The sequence below is a fragment of the Mustela lutreola genome, chromosome 11 (assembly GCF_030435805.1).
Source record: "Mustela lutreola isolate mMusLut2 chromosome 11, mMusLut2.pri, whole genome shotgun sequence".
Taxonomy (NCBI): domain Eukaryota; kingdom Metazoa; phylum Chordata; class Mammalia; order Carnivora; family Mustelidae; genus Mustela; species Mustela lutreola.
In genome coordinates this window covers 95,417,175-95,434,996 of record NC_081300.1, presented here as the reverse complement: position 1 = coordinate 95,434,996, position 17,822 = coordinate 95,417,175, and the positions used below count along the sequence as shown (strand labels likewise).

Genomic DNA, 17,822 nt, shown 5'->3' with positions numbered 1-17,822 from the left:
TTAATTCATTTTCAGTCACTCCCTACCCTCACCCAGACCTTTGTCGGGAAGGGTTCCACACAAGAAGGACAAAAGTATTTTTGAAGGAAAAAAAAATTATACTATAAATTTTTATATCTTTATAATAATAAATTATATAAATAATAAATAAAAATTATAAAATAAATATTTATAAAAATAAATAAATAATAAATATGTATCCAGATATAATAAATATATCTGGATATATATTTATATAAAATATTTATAAGAATTTATATATTTTTTATATAAATATATATCCAGATATATATTTATATCTGGAAAGACTCCTTAGGTTCAGGAAATAGGGCAAAATCCTGCTTTTTCAAAAGTGTTCAAAATGGGTTTCTATAACTCTCTACCCCTTCCACCCTGCACGGATCTAGTGAGGCCCCTGGAAAAGATAATGTCTTTCGGGGGGACAGCTGCACTTAGCACATGGCCCCACTAAGGTGTGTGTACCAAGAGAAAGTGAGGAAGGAAGAATCAGTCTATCTGTCTACCGATGGAAATTGCAGCTAAAGGAAAAATCAAATGCAGCAATCCACAGCCATGGGATGTCCCCCGTCCATCAGGAGTTGGGGGGAGGGTCACAGTCCTTGTGACATGCCCTCACCCAACCCGCTGGCTTTGGGCAGGAATCACAGTTAGGAAGGCAACGAGTCTGCACCAGAAACAGCCAATGAGCAGCTGGGTTTTAACTTGTGCCATCAAACCTTTCGGGGGGGCCTGGGTGGCTCAGTGGGTTAAAGCCTCTGCCTTTGGCTCAGGTCCTGATCCCAGGATCCTGGGATGGAGCCCTGCATTGGGCCCTCTGCTCAGTGGGGAGCCTGCTTCCTCCCTCTCTCTCTGCCTGCTTGTGATCTCTGTCTGTCAAATAAATAAATAAAATCTTAAAAAAGAAAGAAAGCTTTTCACCTGCAACAACCAGATGGTCCAGCAGCATCCCTAATGTTTTCACAGAGTCTGCTGCACAGGGGGGTGTCCCAAATCTGCCCAGCTCCTCAGGTGCAGTGATTTTACCTGATTTTAGCTCCACGCAGCTTGCGATAGGGCTGAAACAGCAGCAGGTGTCAGCTTGGAGGCGGAGCCAGGCATCTGGGATCTGTGAATGCGGGATTCCAAAAGTCAGTGGCCAAAAGGTAACGTGTAAGATAATGGATACACTCGTTAGCTTGACTGTGGCAAACCTTGCACAGTGCCTACACTGTTTATCAAAATATCACATTGTATACCTTGATTATCATCAAGGCAATTTTTGTTAGACCTCCCTAAAGCTGAGGGGGGAAAGGCTCTGGCTTTTCTTCTGTTGCAGCCAAGCGAGACAGCTTTCCTAATCCTTTCTGTCATGTTGGTCTTAGAGCCCAAGTGGATGTCCTCCAAACTATGCCTCTAACAGTCACACAGGCAATTTCACGAGAGCTCATTAGCAACGAAACAAACTGCTTTTTCAAGCCTCAAAGGTGTATCTCCATTTGGAGACTGCTTCTCCTTCTCAGTGGTCTTCCCCCTTCCCCCAACCCCAGAAGCTCCAAAAGGCAAAAATCATGGTAAGAATCTAGTTACAGAAGATTGCTCTGGTTTCAATACTCAAAAGATTTCACGGGTGCCTAGGTGGCTCAGTGGGTTAGGCCTCTGCCTTCAGCCCAGGTCATGATCTCAGGGTCCTGGGATTGAGCCCCGCATTGGGCTCTCTGCTCAGCAGGGAGCCTGCCCCTTCTCTCTCTGCTTGCTTGTGATCTCTGTCTGTCAAATAAATAAATAAAATATTAAAAAAAAAAAAAGATTTCAAATTCCAAGGAAAGTTACATCTCTTTGATGGGGACGATCCCTCTGGCACTTATTAAATTATAGGCATATGACATTTTACATCAATGTTAACCATACATCTAAATACAATAGCTAGGAAATACAAAGGAATTTTTAAAATTCTTTCTCTAATTTCACTGCAGATGAGAGTCCTGAAATCCGAGTTTCTCAGGACCAGCCAAGGCTTCAACCTTACAAGCAGGCCTTTCCGTGAATGGCAGCCTGGAGCCTGCCAGGTTCCCTCCTCTCTGCATACCAGGGCCCAGTGGAGGATGGGTCTTAAGAGCCCCTCTGAAGAGAAGGCACCAGGAGCAAGATCTCTAGGACCCACCCAGCTCCCAGCTCAGTTGGACAGAAGGTGGCAACTTGGGAGCAAAGAGAAGAGAGAGCCACCCTGGGCCACCGCTGACCTGTTATCCTACCCGGCCCAGCCTGAGAAGGAGAATTAGGAGGGAACATGAGGGCTCCAGGGACTGGGCCCTGCAGGCTCTCCCTCCCTGGTTTCTGGCAGCCACTGGAAGAGGAACCTAGCAGTGCACCCACAGTGTGACTGAGATCCACAGTGTTTCTGCACTTGATCTTAGCCAAAAGGCCGAGAAGCGATCCACAGTGTTTCTGGAAGCAAAGTCCAGGGGTAGGACAGACACCAGCCCAGGCCAGCTGTGCCACTCACCTGCCTTCAGCACTCTGAGGCTGCTGATTATGTGCTCCCTAGTTTCGGTAAACATTGACTGTGTGCCTAGGACACCAGCCAGGCCAGGCTGCAGAAGCGGGGGCTCGACTTGGCCACTGTGAACAAAGGGACACAGCGGGAGGCTGAGGGGGCTGCATCAAGCCCTTCTCCTCTCACGGAATCTTCTGGCCTGTGAGCTCTGTTCTGGGCTACCTCCATGCCATTTTCTTAGTTGGAAACCTAGACCCGGGGGTCTGAGGAGGACACTAGGGAAGCCTGACAAGACACCCCCAGGAAGGGCAGAAGAAGGAGGTGGGACTAGCTGGCCAGCCTCCAGACCTGCCCAGAAAACAGAGGAGAGAAGCTGGGGGAAACTGTCTGGATTGGTGGAAAAAGATCCAATTTCAGAAGCGAACAGGCCAGGGTTTGGGTCTCTCTTCTTCCCAGATCTGCAATCTTGCAGACCTACGTTCGCCTCTCCGGGGCCTCAGTTTCCCCATCTGTCTGGTGGGAAGCTGACCAGTAGCAGAGCTCAGCCTCAGACCTGCTGAACCTCAGACCTGCTGCTGGGGAGTGCCCACGGTTTCCTGGGGGAGACGGCAACTTGAGAGCCGCTCAGGGGGCCTGGTGGGGTTTGCCAAGGAAGGCGGGAGGTGGGGGGGGGGTCTTCCCTGGCACAAGCCCCTCTCTGTTCCCCGGTGGGAAGGGAAAGGCACGGGAGGGAAGAAAGAAGGAAGGAGGAGAGTGGCCTCGGGCACTTTCTTGCCGCTTGTCACTTTCTCTCCTTTGAAATATGGCAATGTTGGACCCACTGATCCTTGAAGTCATCACTAGACATGCTGATCTGTTTTTCTGTATTTAAAAAAAAAGAAAAAGAAAAACAAGGGCTGGTGCAGGACATTTTGGGAACCCAAGTGATGCAAGAGCGCAGGGGGTCATAACACAGTCATGGGCCAAGACTGAAAGCCTCAGAGACTGGAAAAAGTTTCCAGGCAATGACGATAGTTGAAAGTCAGTTCCCTGGACAGAGGGCAAGATGGCTCAGCAACAGAGTTTCTGGGGATTGGGGCAGAGCACGCGGCAGGGGGCTGTCCTGGAACCCTCAGGTGAATGCCAGGGCTGGCCAGCAGTCAGTGAGCATTCTATCTTTTAGGAATGTGAGACCTAAGGACTCGGGTGTGGCTTTGCTGGGAGAGCTCCGAAATCCCCCCCAGAGCCCTCTGCTCTCCCTCCCACCACCCTGCAGATACTGACAACCTGGGGCAGGGGGCAGGGCCATAACCTCTTTCCCATTACTCAGGCTGTGGCAACCCCAAGGACCCCTGTTCTCTATTGCCCAAAGCCCTAAAGAGATGTAAGTAAGCATAACCAAAATTAACAGAGAAGTGTCTGTGTGCTGGGCTCTACTCCAAAGACTAACACTTTATCTCACTTAAACCCAACCATGCTATTATTGCTTCCATTTTACACATGGGGAGACTGAGGCTCAGAGGGCTTCTGTGGCTTTCCCCAGTCACACAGTACGTAGCAGGTCCAGGATTCAAACCCCCATACCCATGCCTCTAATCACTATGGAGTACAACCCTTTTACCTAATTATAAACCACATGCTCGCTATGCAAACAGGGCTTCAATACCAATCCCTAATTCCTCCTCAAATTCTCCCTAAACAGCCACCAATGCACTCCGTCTGGCCTTGACTTCTGAACTTTGGATTCTGCAGGGCAGAGGTCATAGTCCCCACCCGAGGTCCTGGAGTGCGTCCTTGGCTCTCTGCCTTGGCTCTGTCCCACTGGCCAGTGGCCCTGAGGAGTCACTCCCCTTCTCTGGGCCTGACGACATCACCCTGTCCACTGAGGCCGCAGCCAGATCAGAGGCTCCCAAGCCTGGGAGTTTCCAGGGTTGGTGCAGATCCAGCCCATCCCTAGGAAGGCCAGGAAGCCAGGGGCGGGATCTCCTCGGTCTTAAATACTCTGTCCAGCGCTCCACTGGCCTCTTGTCCCAATCTCGGAGCAGGAAGCATCACCTAGATCAACCATGGTAAGGGCCTGCCCTGGGGCACAGCAGCCTCCCCCGTGATGATCTTCCAGAAGCGCCTTATGTCTGAGCTTCCAAGTCTCACTGTCCTTTTCTTTCTCCTTAGACAACTTACAGCGACAAAGGGAAGAAGGTAAGCAGTAGAGAAGGGTGGGGTCTGGGCCCTGGGAAACTGGGATGTCAGTAAAGAGCAGAAAAGGAACCTCAGTGGGTACGTGATACCCCAAGATGCTCGCCCTAATCTCTCGCCTTCCCATCCCCCCAAGACTGAGCTGGACCCAACCCGGCTCTCCGAAGAAAAAATTACCTCTTCTTAAATTCGTGCTAATCTCTCAATCCTGTCTGGGAGTTCTTTCTAGATTGTTTTTTTTTTTTTTTTAATGTGTAATCTCTACCCACAATGTGGGACTCAAAACTCACAACCCCAAGATCAAGAGTCGCATGCTCTACTGACTGAGCAAGCCAGGTGGCCCTAGAAGTTCTTTCAAAGGTCTAACTTAAATCCATGTTGCTGTAGCACACAGCAGCTCCCCCTCTGTGAAATCTGGGCAGGCCTCCCGGAGGGGGCTTTCCGATCTCCAACACCCAGGAGCTCGGTTTCTCCATGAGAACCCTTTTTAGGGGCTTGGCAAGGCCGCGGGGTGTTTGGCTTCTCAGTTTTGGAATTAAGGCTGGGACAAGGAAAGTGGTTAGGGGACACCTGTCCATCCACACTTTTCTAGACCCACTTCCAGAGACTGAGCCTCTCCCCTTTTCCCCCTCCTGCAGCCTGAGAGAGGCCGATTCCTCCATTTCCACTCGGTGACCTTCTGGGTTGGCAATGCCAAGCAGGTAAAAGCTGGGGCCAGGTATTAGAGACGGGCCAGAGGACCTGCTGGACAAGGGTGGGTCCCCAGCTGGGCCTGTGATTGGTCCCTGTGTGGGGAGGGTCAGGGCCAATGTTGGGACCATCCCAGATACACAGAGACTCTTTAGATCCTAATTACACAATCAGGGCCTTGGACCCCACCAAGAAACTTATCTGATACTGGAAAGGGCCAGGGAGCCGCCTTTCATCCCAGGATGTATTCTGCCCCTGGGGCAACAGGGCCAGCAGGCTGATGGGGACTGGAGGTTTTGCAAGGGGGGGGGGGGTCCCCCAGCCTGGCCCTCAGGAACCCTTTTGCAACTCTGTGATTCAGGCTGCGTCATTCTACTGCAACAAGATGGGCTTTGAACCACTAGCCTACAAGGGCCTGGAGACGGGTTCCCGGGAGGTAGTCAGCCATGTCATCAAGCAAGGCAAGGTGAGTCCCCACCGCAGGACCCCACTCACCCAGCAGGCCAGCCTCTCTGCCCCCGCTGGTCTCTGAGCCTCCTAAGGGCTCTGGTGCCTCTGGGTGAAGTAGACCAGGAGGCCCTCTCCCCAGGCCCACCTGGTTCTCTCCCAGGATGTCTGGCGAGGCTAAGGGAACAGGAGCTGAGAGCTCCCACCGGCCCCTCCTTTGGCAACTTTGTATAACAGACCACAGGGATCTTAGTTTCGTCTCCTTCTCGGCCTGACCCGATGTTGGCCTCACAGATGTTTGGGAGAAGTTGACAGAGGCCTCAGACATCAGAGCTGAAAGTCGGACTAGTGCCCCGATCCCTGGGAGCCCTGGCGCTTTCTCCCATGGGGGGCCCAAGCAACAGCTCATCTCAGAGGGGAAACTGAGGCAGAGAAGGGGCTGAAAGCCAGGGTCAAGGAGTCCTTCCTGGCTGGGAGGGGTGATCTGATCCAAATGCCCCACGGGTGTGTCTCACACGGGGGGTGGGGAGGAGGGGAAAGGGGTGCCTGACCCACCGGCTACACCTCCTCCCTCCGCTGTGCCTTAGATCGTGTTCGTCTTCTCCTCCGCCCTCAACCCCTGGAACAAAGGTGAGGAGGCCCAGGGGGTTCAGCATGCCGGGGAGTGAAGACTCGCTATCATGAGGGGCGGGGTGCTCGGGGATTAGGAAGGGGTTCTGGTTCAGCAAGGGTTCCCAGCCTAGAAGAAGATGGAGCCCAGAGGCGGACCGTCGAGGTGAGGGAGCCATGACTCCAGCGCCATGACCTCCCCCACCTGCCACAGAGATGGGCGACCACCTGGTAAAGCACGGCGACGGAGTAAAGGACATCGCGTTTGAGGTGGAAGACTGTGACTACCTCGTGCAGGTGAGCCCGCACCTGGGCTGCCCTCTGCCTGCCACAGGGGCCTCCGTGGGTCCGGGCTGGAGGGCCCGTCATGTTGGAACGACAAGCCCAGACAATGGTGTGATGCACGCCCAAGTTCCAGGGATACCCTGGCCCTCGCTAGCTGCAGGCCCTCTCGCTGAGCCTCAGTTTCCACATCTGTAAAATGGGGACAAGCACAGTGCCTACGTCACTGAGTTGGACACGGAGGACACAAGCCCGTAATTACCACTTCTTGAGCAGGACTCTGAACCAAACGCCGTATTCAAGAAGCAGCTCAGAGGTTCAGAGCATAGAAGCCAGAGGCTGACTGCCAGGTCTGAATCGTATTACTGTTAGACTTTTCGCAAGTGACTTAACTTCTCTGTGCCTATAGATCTCATCACCTCCAGAATGGAGGCAGGAACAGTACCTTTCCTGTAATGTTACTAGGAGGGAGAAGGAGTTTGGTAAATACCTTCACCAACACCTGGCATGTGATAGGCACAGCCATGCACATAAATGTGGAAGCCATGCTGGGAAGGCCCTGCAGGGGGTCTAACGCACAGCAGGTGCTCAGTCAGGCCCAGCTCTGATTCTTCCTCTCCCGCCTCCCACCGCCTGGTTTACAGATGGGGAAGCTGAGGCCTGGAGAGGGGGGAGGGCCAGAGTGGGTTAGCAGAGGTGGGACACAGCCCCACCCCACCTGGTTTGTCTCTCATAGCCCCAACTCTGGGCCTGGGCCTCAGTTTTCCTATCTGCCAAATGGGCACAAGGCACAGGGCAACAGCTGATGCTGGCTGTGGTTCCTGCCTGGGGCTGGGAACGCTGGAGGAGCCTGTGGCAGGCCGAGGTGGGGAGCAGCTAGCCAGGGGTCTGGGAGGGTCCAGCGCTTCCTGCCTCCCTGCTCCATCTTCTCTGCAGAAAGCCCGGGAACAAGGTGCCAAAATTGTGCGGGAGCCCTGGATAGAGCAAGATAAGTTTGGGAAGGTGAAACTGGCCGTGTTGCAGACGGTGAGTTCGCTTCGGTGCCCCTACCCCTCGTGCTGTCAGCTCCCCTGAGATGCCAGGATTCCCCACACCCCTCCCCGCCCCCTCATGCCAACCCACCCTGGTGCTTTGAAGCAGACATTCTCCCTCAAGTCTGACTACCCGTAAGCCTTGGCCAGTTTGCAGAGGCTGATGGGAGCCACCAGTCCCCCCTTGGTGCTTCCCTTCGTCCTCTGTGGATGGGGGTGGGGGGTTGGGGAGGGCGTCGGGAGGCGGGTGGTAACAATACACCAAGGATGTAAACTGAGGACAAGGGCTTTGAAGAGGGGGAAAGTGGGGTCTGGGAAAGCCCTACCCAGCTCTAGCGGTAGGACTTTGGGCAAAGCACTCCTCCTCTCTGGGACTCCACTGAAATGAGTGAGGACGGTGGCTGGACCACCTGTGTGGCCCGGGCAGGCCACTTAACCCGATTCTTCACCGATAACCCCATCCAGGGTCACTGCAAGGCTCAGATGAGATCATTCACGTCCAGAACTTAGAACAACAGTGCCTGGGATCTCACACACCCAGCAAAGATTCCCATGTCTGTGTTACTGCCACACAGAGATGATCATAGGTCCCACCTCCTCAAGGCTAAATACAACTTAAAGATTGTCAAGATGATCAAAAAAACCCTTTAAAAAAAAAAAAAGATCTTAAAGATTTTATTTATTTATTGAGGGGGGAGGGGCAGAGGGAGAGGCAGAGAGAGGATCTTTTTTTTTTTTTTTTTTAAGATTTTATTTATTTATTTGACAGACAGAGACCACAAGTAGGCAGAGAGGCAGGCAGAGAGAAAGAGAGGAGGAAGCAGGCTCCCTGCAGAGCAGAGAGCCCGATGTGGGGCTCGATCCCAGGACCCTGGGATCATGATCTGAGCGGAAGGCAGAGGCTTTAACCCACTGAGCCACCCAGGCGCCCCCAGAGAGAGGATCTTAAGCAAACTCTTGAGGAGGATGGAGCCTAACATGGGGCTCGATCCCATGACCCTGAGGTCATGACCTGAACTGAAATCAGGAGCCAGATGCTTCACCAACTGAGCCACCCAGGTGCCCCTTAAGATTTTATTTTTTTAAGTAATCTCTACACCCAGTGTGGGGCTTGAACTCACAACCCTGAGATCCAGAGTCTCACACTCTACCAGCGGAGCCAGCCAGGTGCCCCAGAACCCTGTGATGTCATCTGAGCCAATGCCTTCATCACTCTCACTTAGTCAGTACCTTTGTATGGAGCACCTCCAGCGAGCTGGGCAGTTCTAGGTGCTGAGGACTCCGTGAGGAGGAAAACAGTGACCCTGCCCGCACACGGACTCTGGTCCCGTGGGGCAGGCGGACTGCCAAAGAGAAGTCCCAAACAAATGACAGATTGCAATTCATTTCAGAGAGGAGAAGTGACTTACCCAAGATCACACAGAGAGTTAGGGTCAGACCCCGCTTGGAGTGGTGTGGGCACCACGAGATGGGGCCCAGTCTTGGCAGGGATGGGGTCTCGGGCCAAGCCGGGCTGTTTTCCACCCATAGTATGGGGACACCACGCACACCCTGGTGGAAAAGATGAACTATACTGGCCGGTTCTTGCCTGGATTCGAGGCCCCAGTATCCGTGGACCCCCTACTTTCCAAGCTGTGAGTGCCCCTCGGGCTGGGGTGGTGGGAGCAGAAAGTCCTGAGGCAGGGGGTGAGGGGAGGGGCGGAAAGCCATGCCTTACCCTCCATGCAGACTGAGCATCTCTGAGCTGCCCTGAGAGGCTGCTGGGGAATGCCTGAGGGTTCCCAAGGGTAGCCTAAAGAGGCAGCACAGAGGCTAAGCACCTAGGCTCTGGAACCAATTGCTTGGGCTCGAAACCCCACTCTGCCTTTTTTTAAAAAAGATTTTATTTATTTATTTGAAAGAGAGCGTGCGCACAAGCAGGGGGCAGGGGGAGAGGGAGAAGCAGACTCCCTGAGGAGCAGGGAGCCCGATGCGCAGGTGACCCCAGGACCCTGAGATCACGGCCTGAGCTGAAGGCAGCCGCTTAACCAACTGAGCCACCAGGCACCCTAGGGCTCGGTCATTTCCTAGCTATTTAACCTCTGTAGTTACTTTATTCCTCTCTGCCTCAGTTCCCCATCTGTACAATGGGGCCAGTAATAGCACACCAGTCACGACACCTGCAAGGTGCCCCAGTAGGCGCTATGTCACAGTGAGCTGTCACTGTGGGGAAGGGGAGGTGTAGGAACTAACCCTGTCCTCACCTCCTAACGGCTTCCTCCCCACCCCCATCCCTCCCCCCAGGCCTACCTGCAGTCTCGAGATTATCGACCACATTGTGGGAAACCAGCCTGACCAGGAGATGGTGTCTGCCTCTGAGTGGTGAGTCCCTGGCCCAACCCCTCACTGCAAAGGAGACAGGCCCACTCCCCAGTTCTCTGCTCAGGACACGTGAGTGGGAAATGGAGCGCAAGGGAGAGGGAGCTTCGCCTGATGTCCCTAAGCCATCTGTTCCCAGAGGACCAGAGGCTTGAAGGCTCAAAAGGAGCCACAAGTCCTCCCTCGGAGGACTCGTGGGGAAGCTTGGCACACAGGGCATCACAGTCCAGGGAGATCTGGAGGAAGTCTGTCACTACCCCAACAGCAGCCTCATGCAAAACAGAAACAGGTTCCCTTCTCGAAGCACTTCTCTTGGTCGGACCCGTGCCAGACCACACAGGTCTTGTCATGGGACACTTCATGTTCCCCTTGAAGGAAAATGGTCAGAATCAAGGTCCTGGTGTACCATGTATGTGAGGTGAGCAGTGGCTCCTTTTTGGAGCCTGCTCAGGAGACAAATTCTGGAAGGCGGAAGGCGGGGCAAGGACCCAGTCCCTGCTGGGCACGCAGAGCCCACGTGTCCTTACGGCCACCCCGCAGGTACCTGAAGAATCTGCAGTTTCACCGGTTCTGGTCCGTGGATGACACGCAGGTGCACACAGAATACAGCTCTCTGCGCTCCATCGTGGTGGCCAATTACGAGGAGTCCATCAAGATGCCCATTAATGAGCCGGCCCCGGGGAAGAAGAAGTCCCAGATCCAGGTGGGGCCTTTCCTAGACCCTGGGGCCCTGGCTGCGGAAGAAGAAAGCAGGGAAGAGCTTGGGTGACAGGAGCCAATGACCGTATTTGCCTGGTTTCCCGCCCACAGGAATATGTGGACTACAATGGGGGCGCTGGGGTCCAGCACATCGCTCTCAAGACCCAAGACATCATCACAGCAGTGAGAAGCTCATTCCTGGTCCTAATTCACCTTTCATCTAGCTCCAGAGCCAATCTCTGCAAAATGGAGGGGAGAGTGGGGGGCGGGTAGTGGCAATCCTGGGCCCCCTTTGCCAGCCCATATGGCCGACCGGGCTCTCTTACTAGTTCCTGCGACTCAAGGGCAGGCACATTCTCTCTCACCCCAGAGAGTTCCCTTTCTCTGCTGTCAGAAACACTGCTGGCTTTACAAGTAGCAGGTGCCAGAGTAAGAGGAAACCTGGATTCTAGTCTTAGTTCTGCAAGTGACTTGCTGTGTGTCCCTGGGGGATTCAGCCCCCTCTCTGGGCTTCAGTTGACTCACCTTGAAAATGAGGATATTAGGCACAAGATTGATGAGGTCCTCTGAGCCACATTAAATGTGCTGAGTCTGTGGAATCAGCCTATTCCTAAGGCAGCCGTATATCAGAGTGGACACGAGCCTGACTGTCCCATTCTATCCTGGCCTAACGGAGAAGTCACTGCATGACCTTGGCAACTCCATTCACTCACCCAGGCTGGGTATGGGGCACCTACTATGTGCTGAGCACCCTTTTAGGTACTTGGGATGCATGAGCCGACAAGACGACAGTCTCTGCTCTAATGATGGCAGAAAACCCAACAGGGAAAGTATATGTGTTAGATGGTGTGAGTGCTCTGGAGGAAACCAAGCAGGACGATGGGAGAGGGAGGGTGAAGGACACTGCACATTTACAGAGAACGGTCAGGAAAGGCCACGCTGAGGAGACATCCGGGGACACAGAGTTGGAAGGAGGGCAGCATGCGGACATCTGGGAAAAGTGCTCGAAGCAGAAGCGACAGGCCAGGCAGAGGAAGGCTGAAGGAGATCAAAATGTGGCTGGAACAGAACGAGCAACAATGAGGGGGCAGATGAGGTCAGCAGGTGGGAGTGTGGACAGCTGAGGGCTTTGAATGTGACTCTGAGACAAGACCCCGTGGGGTAAGCAGAGGAGGGACGTGCTTTGACTTGTGTTTTTAAATAAAACCCCTCTATTATGTTGAGAGCAGATATTTAATCTCTCGCTGCCTCAGTTTTGCCAGCTATGAAATGGGGATAATAATTTGTCCAGGTGCCTCAAAAAATGACGGCATGGACATAATGAGGGAATACACGGAAAGTGCTCGAGACAGGCACATAAGGAGAATTCCATAAACGTTAGTGATTACTGTTCTTCTCCCCGGGCCCACAGGGCTCCAGTGTGGAAAGGCATGAGGTCACGGGGATGCATCTTGGCCGGCAAGGGGAACTAGGATAGGGGCTCTGCCTGCTCCTGGCTGAGGGTGTCATGCATGGAGAGAGGGGACTGACCCTGACGCTTCCTTGAGACAGATTCGCCACTTGAAAGCAAGAGGCATGGAGTTCTTGGGTGTTCCATCATCATACTACAAACAACTGAGGGAGAAGCTCAAGACCGCCAAGATCCAAGTGAAGGAGAACATTGATGTCCTAGAGGTGAGGCTAGTGTAGGACCCTTGAATTCCACCTCTTCCTCACAAATACTGTCTAAGCCTCTACCCTGCATTAGGCACTGGGACACAGAAGGAAATCCAGACCAGGTCCCCGTGATCATGGGACTTGAAGGCTGGTGGGGAGACAGGACAGGCAAATAAATAACAACACAAACACCATCGAAGAGAGAGATGGTTCTGCACAGAAAATTAAAACAGGTTACGACAGAGAGTGAGCTAGGGTTACTTTACAAGAGGTGATCTGGGAGGGCCTCTCTGAGGAGGTGACTTTTCAGTGAACTCTAAACAATAAGGGGGAGATGACTGTGTGAAGGGCTGGGGGAGGGACAGTGCTGGTGGAGGGAAAAGCAAGCAAAGGTGAGTCAGGAGCAAGTTGCAAGTGTCCGAGGAGCAGAACGAAGGCAAGAAGGGATGAAAGGAAGTGTCTGGGGACTGGCCTCGGTCACTGAGGTAGGCAGGGGCTGATTCCTCTTACAGGCTCTTTAGAAGTTGGGATTTTGTTCTTCTGTGCCCAGACACCACTGGAAGATTTTGTTTTGTTTTGTTTTGTTTTGGTCACATATAAGGCACTCTTTTAAATTTGGGGCACCAGGTGGCTCAGTCAGTTGAACGTCTGCCTTTGGTTCTGGTCATGATCCTCGGGTCCCAGGTTGGGATCAAGCCCCATGCCAGGCTCCCAGCTCAGCTGCTCAGTGGGGCCCCCTGCTCAGCAGGGAGTCTGCTTCGCCCGCTCCCTCTGCCCCTCCCCCCACGCCTTCTCATTCTCACTCTCCCTCACAAATAATAGAATCCTTTTAAAAAGTTAAAAAAATAAAGAGCACAATTCAGTGGTTTTTAGCTACTCACTATGTTGTGCAGCTATCATCAAAATCAATTTTAGAACATTTCCATCACCCCAAAAAGAAACTTCACACCCCTCATCACCTCCCAGTCCCTCCATGCCCTCCCCACCCCCTGCCTGGCTCCCCGCAGCCCTAGGCAAACATTCATCTGTCTTCTGTCTCTAAAGATTTGCCTATTCTGAATGTGTCATATAAATGGACTCATGCACTACGGGATCTTTTGTGTCGGGCTTCTCTCACTGAGCATGTTTGCAAGGCTCAAGTGTCCGTTGTAGCAGGTGTCCATGCTTCCTTCCTCTTTGTGGCTGAATTACCATTGTCCATTGTGTGGGTCTATCCCATTTTTCTTACCTACTCATCAGTTGATGGCATTGGGTTGTTTCCATTTTTTGGCTATTATTTTGAGTAACGCTGCTGTAATCATTCATATACAAGTTTTTGTGTGGACCTGTGTTTTTAATTCTCTCGGGAGTATACCTAGGAGTGGACCTGCCAGGTTATAGGTAACCCTATGTTTAACCTTTTGAGGACTCGCCAGCTTTCTGCAGGGGGTTGCAACCATTTTACATTCCGCCAGTAACATAGGAGGGTTTTGATTTCCACTGGAGGATTTTAAACAGGGGAACGACATGATCTGATTTTTTAAAAAAGATCCCTTGGGGTGTCTACGGAGAGGCTGAATTGTAAGGAGGCAAGACGGAGGCAGGGGGACCTGTGCAGAGGCCACTGGGGTGATCCAGGACAGCCATGGGGGCTTACACATGGTCTGTGGCAGGCAGATGGTAACAGGAAAATTTAGGGATCTATTTGGAGGTGTCTGGAATTGCGGGAGGATGGGGTCTTTTCTTGGCTCTCGGGTGCAGGACTTTTCTTGGACTTTCTAAAAAGACTCCACCTTGCCCGGTTGGGGTGTGGGCCAGCCGCCCCTCTAACTCAGCCTCCTGCCTCCTACCTAGGAGCTGAAAATCCTGGTAGACTACGACGAGAAAGGCTACCTCCTGCAGATCTTCACCAAGCCCATGCAGGATCGGCCCACGCTCTTCCTGGAAGTCATCCAGCGCCACAATCACCAGGTACCAGCTAGCCCCGACAAGCCCCAGACGCCAGGAAGGGTAGTACGGTTGGCTTTCTCTAGGCCCGCAGCTCACCTTCTTCTCTCTCCCGCTCCAGGGTTTTGGAGCCGGCAACTTCAACGCACTGTTCAAGGCTTTCGAGGAGGAGCAGGACCTACGGGGAAACCTCACCAACCTGGAGACCAACAGCTCCCTACGCGGCATGTAGGCCCCACGGGCCCCGCCGACCCGCCGAGGCCCCGCCCACCCGCGACGTACGGTGGGCCACGCCCTCAGTCCTGGAACACGCCCGCCGCACAGACCCTGAACTGCAAGCCGGCCTTACTGGCCCCTCCCTTTAGATCCCGCCCACCAACCCAGTACGCCCCAGGTGTTGACCACGCCCCCTAGGGTGGGCCTCTCCCTGCTCCCGCCCTCCGGAATAAAGCCAACCCGGGTCCAGTGAGCGGTCTTGGTGTTTGAGCCGGGCTGGAGCAGTGACGCCCTTTGGCCTGCAGGGGGAGCTCAGGGCCGCAGCATTGCGGGAGGCGTAGCTTTCCGGCTTCGGAGCCCTGCCGAGGCCGAAGCCGGGAGGGAGTGGACTGCGTTTTGCCAAGTGGGACCGCGCGGGTCAGGGAGAATTCTGGAAACAAGGGGTGCAGAGGGCTGACACGCTAGAGGGGAAGACTATTATTTCACAGAGGGTTATGATGATAAAGCGGCGATGATGAGATTGTGTAATGGTAAAACTGGGAGGAGTGCAAATTTCGGTTGAGAGAGAGCCCCTCTGGAGAGACGACATTTGGGACGCAGCCACGGAAAAACCTGGGGAAGGAGCATACTCGGGAAGGGTAGCAGGCCTTGAGGTGAAACCGTGCTTGACAGCATCCCGTCTGATGACTTGATGATATTTAAAGACGAGCTCTCCCCAGGTTTGCTGCCCTGCGCCACAACTTCTGGGCACCAGAGAGAGGAAGGTGTCAGCCAGGGGATTTCGGGGCACATCCCTGCCCAGGAACCTAACGACACAGTTCCTGGTCTGAGAAGTAGAGCAGGTGTGGGTGGGGAGCTCTGAGCCCCTCAGCTTCTGCCTTCGGGTTTTAAAAACCAGAAAAGGAATTGGGGGCAAATGGGGTATCTTCTGCTTGGGCAGGCGGATCATCTGAGCATAAGGAAAAATTCTAAGTTGGTAAAATAGGGGGTTCCCCCACCCCACCCCAGATTGTAGAAATCAGGGCTTCTAGGATCATGAACTTCAGAAATAAAAAGAACAGCAGTGAGAAGTCAGAGGAACAATGGCAACCCTGGTTAAAAATATTCTCCCTCCATTGTCCCATGGCTTATGCAAAGCAGAGAAATTCTTTATCTCAGGAGGTTGCAAACTGGTGGCTCATGGGCCAAATCTGGCTCACAGATGTATTTTATTTAGTCTGTATAGTTTTAAACAAATGTGAGTCATCATTTCAGAAAGTTGGATATTTCACATACAAATTCTAGGATTCTGGTTCTTCTTGGAATAACCAGGCAGTTCTGGGCTTGTCTTCCTATGCAGTAACAATCACCTCGTGCCAAGTGGTGGGTGCCTCCTTAGACGGGACATGGGCAGAGCGGACCCTCATTAGCTGAGCACAGACTAGGGAGCAGGATTGCCTGGGTTCATACCCCAGGTCAGCTGCTTGCTAGCTGTGTGAACTTGGGCAAGCTACTCAGCTTCTCAGGGCCTCCCTTTTCCTTGTCTGTTAAATGAGGATGGTAACAACACCCACCTCCTAGCACTGCAGTACCTTTAATAGCAGATGTTTAAAACAGTGGCTCTTGGCATGATGTCACTGGTATGTGTTTGCTTTTGTTATTTTGGGAGAGGGCCCTGGGTGAGGGGTCTTGCCTGAGTCTGCCTGGCACTTCCTCCTCCCCTTCCCATCCTGGTCTACACGCAGATGGCTCAAATTGGGGTTTCCTTTTTGGCGCCCACAGCAGGACCAGAGAAGAAAGGACTTGTCCTATGGGACTGAGAGGGCAGAGGGGGCAGTGGATAGATTTGAATAAGGGAGAAGGAGAACCGTCTGACTTGGTAGTGGAGGGAAAAGGAGAAGTTCGGGGTTTCTGGGGTTTGGGTTTAGGTAACCAGCCACAGCCGTGGTGGGTGGAGGGGACGAATAGAAGTGCCATTGACCAAGGTGGAAATTAGGGCAGGAGGAGCAGGTTCAAGAGAGAAGATGAAGGAAACTCAAATTTGGATGTTTCTTTTCTTTGCCTTTGGCTAGTTGCCCTGGGTCGTCCTCACTGCCCTGCCAGGCCCCCCACAGCGTCTGCCTCCCCCTGCCCCCAACTCAGCACCTCTCCGACCTCATTTCCTTTACTCCCGGCCCCCTCCCCTCATTTAGCTGCAGCCGCATGGACCTCCTCTAGGCTGGTCCTCAAACACACCAGCCATCTTTAGCCTCAGGACCTTTGCACTCACGATTCCTTCTGCCTTCACTACTCTCTTTCGTGGTGTCCACAGCGCTGCCTCCCTGATCTCCTTTGAGTTTTGTTCACATGTGTGCTAAGCAGACTGCCCTGACCACTGTATTTAAAATCTCACCCCCTCTCAACTGATAAGGCCTTTCTCGTAGCTGTTTTTCTCACTATAGCATGTGTTCTTCATGTTTGCCTGACTCACAAGAACACAATCACATAAAGCCGGGGGGGGGGGTGTGTTTTCTCCAACCCTGTGTCCACAGTGCCTAGAGAACCGTCTGACACCTCATAGGTGCACAGTCACCTTGGCTGAATGGACAGAATGGCCAGCAACTGCTCTCTTTCCTGGTCAGTCTCAGCTTTTTCTGTCCCCACAAATCCACCTTCGGTGGTGTTCTCCTGTCTGGAGGTACGATTCTGGAAAGCAGCCCACCAACAAGGGCATCTCCCCTGCCTTCACAAGTGAGGCTGCAAAGAACATCCGTGTACATTCTGTTGCCTGCGTGTGACTGTTGGGCTCGACTCCAAGCAGCAGAACACCTGTGCTGAAAGTTTTTGTGCATTTTTAAACCGATTGTTAATATCTACTTTTTCTTCTTGGAGGTTGTGGCCATTTGAGCTTACACTAATGATGTCCAAGTGCCTCCAGCCCCATACTAGCCAACGTTGGCTATTTTGTGGTAGAATTTACATGTCCCTAGTGAGAAGGGAGGTCAGGCACTTTTTTTTTTTTTTTTTTAGTCAAACTGCTTATGGCTGGGGTTTGGCATCTGTCCTTCTCAGGGGTTAGGTGGACATCTAACAAAGTCTCCAGGGACCCCTGTGGCTACCCCGCCACAGGATCAGGAAGAGTTGAGACCCACGGGGCACAGAGGCCAGAGCCTCAAACACCACAAACACTAGATTCACTTAATGCTTCTCGTCTTCTGACTATTTTATCAGTCCCTTCCCCCTCAAATGCAAACCAGAGGGCTGTCTCAAAAGGAGTAGTG

At 52.9% G+C, this 17,822-nt stretch overlaps 1 protein-coding gene and 1 long non-coding RNA gene across 2 annotated transcripts in view; one reads left to right on the top strand and one right to left on the bottom strand.

Annotated features, from left to right (window-relative positions):
* The window catches only part of LOC131811296 (uncharacterized), a 43,288-nt gene extending 28,682 nt beyond the window's left edge, over positions 1 to 14,606 (bottom strand). The window contains exons 1-3 of the long non-coding RNA XR_009345871.1: positions 14,467 to 14,606; positions 9,138 to 10,820; positions 1,045 to 1,126 (exon numbers count right to left, since the gene is read on the bottom strand). This is a non-coding gene — a long non-coding RNA (uncharacterized LOC131811296). The remainder of the gene's footprint in view (positions 1 to 1,044; positions 1,127 to 9,137; positions 10,821 to 14,466) is intronic.
* Positions 4,463 to 14,836, top strand: HPD (4-hydroxyphenylpyruvate dioxygenase). The gene is made up of 14 exons (XM_059139671.1): positions 4,463 to 4,542; positions 4,646 to 4,672; positions 5,308 to 5,370; positions 5,721 to 5,825; positions 6,394 to 6,436; positions 6,630 to 6,712; positions 7,634 to 7,723; positions 9,259 to 9,362; positions 10,012 to 10,089; positions 10,627 to 10,789; positions 10,897 to 10,968; positions 12,337 to 12,459; positions 14,275 to 14,391; positions 14,489 to 14,836. The coding sequence occupies exons 1-14, from the start codon at positions 4,540 to 4,542 to the stop codon at positions 14,597 to 14,599; spliced, it is 1,182 nt and encodes a 393-aa protein (XP_058995654.1). The 5' UTR covers positions 4,463 to 4,539; the 3' UTR covers positions 14,600 to 14,836.
* Positions 14,837 to 17,822: the final 2,986 nt, after the last annotated feature.

Excerpts from the sequence above, each read along its gene's own strand:
- HPD (XM_059139671.1), top strand. Across the intron at positions 5,371-5,720 it reads GGGTTGGCAATGCCAAGCAG|GCTGCGTCATTCTACTGCAA; the intron begins GTAAAAGCTGGG and ends TCTGTGATTCAG. Across the intron at positions 9,363-10,011 it reads GACCCCCTACTTTCCAAGCT|GCCTACCTGCAGTCTCGAGA; the intron begins GTGAGTGCCCCT and ends CCCTCCCCCCAG.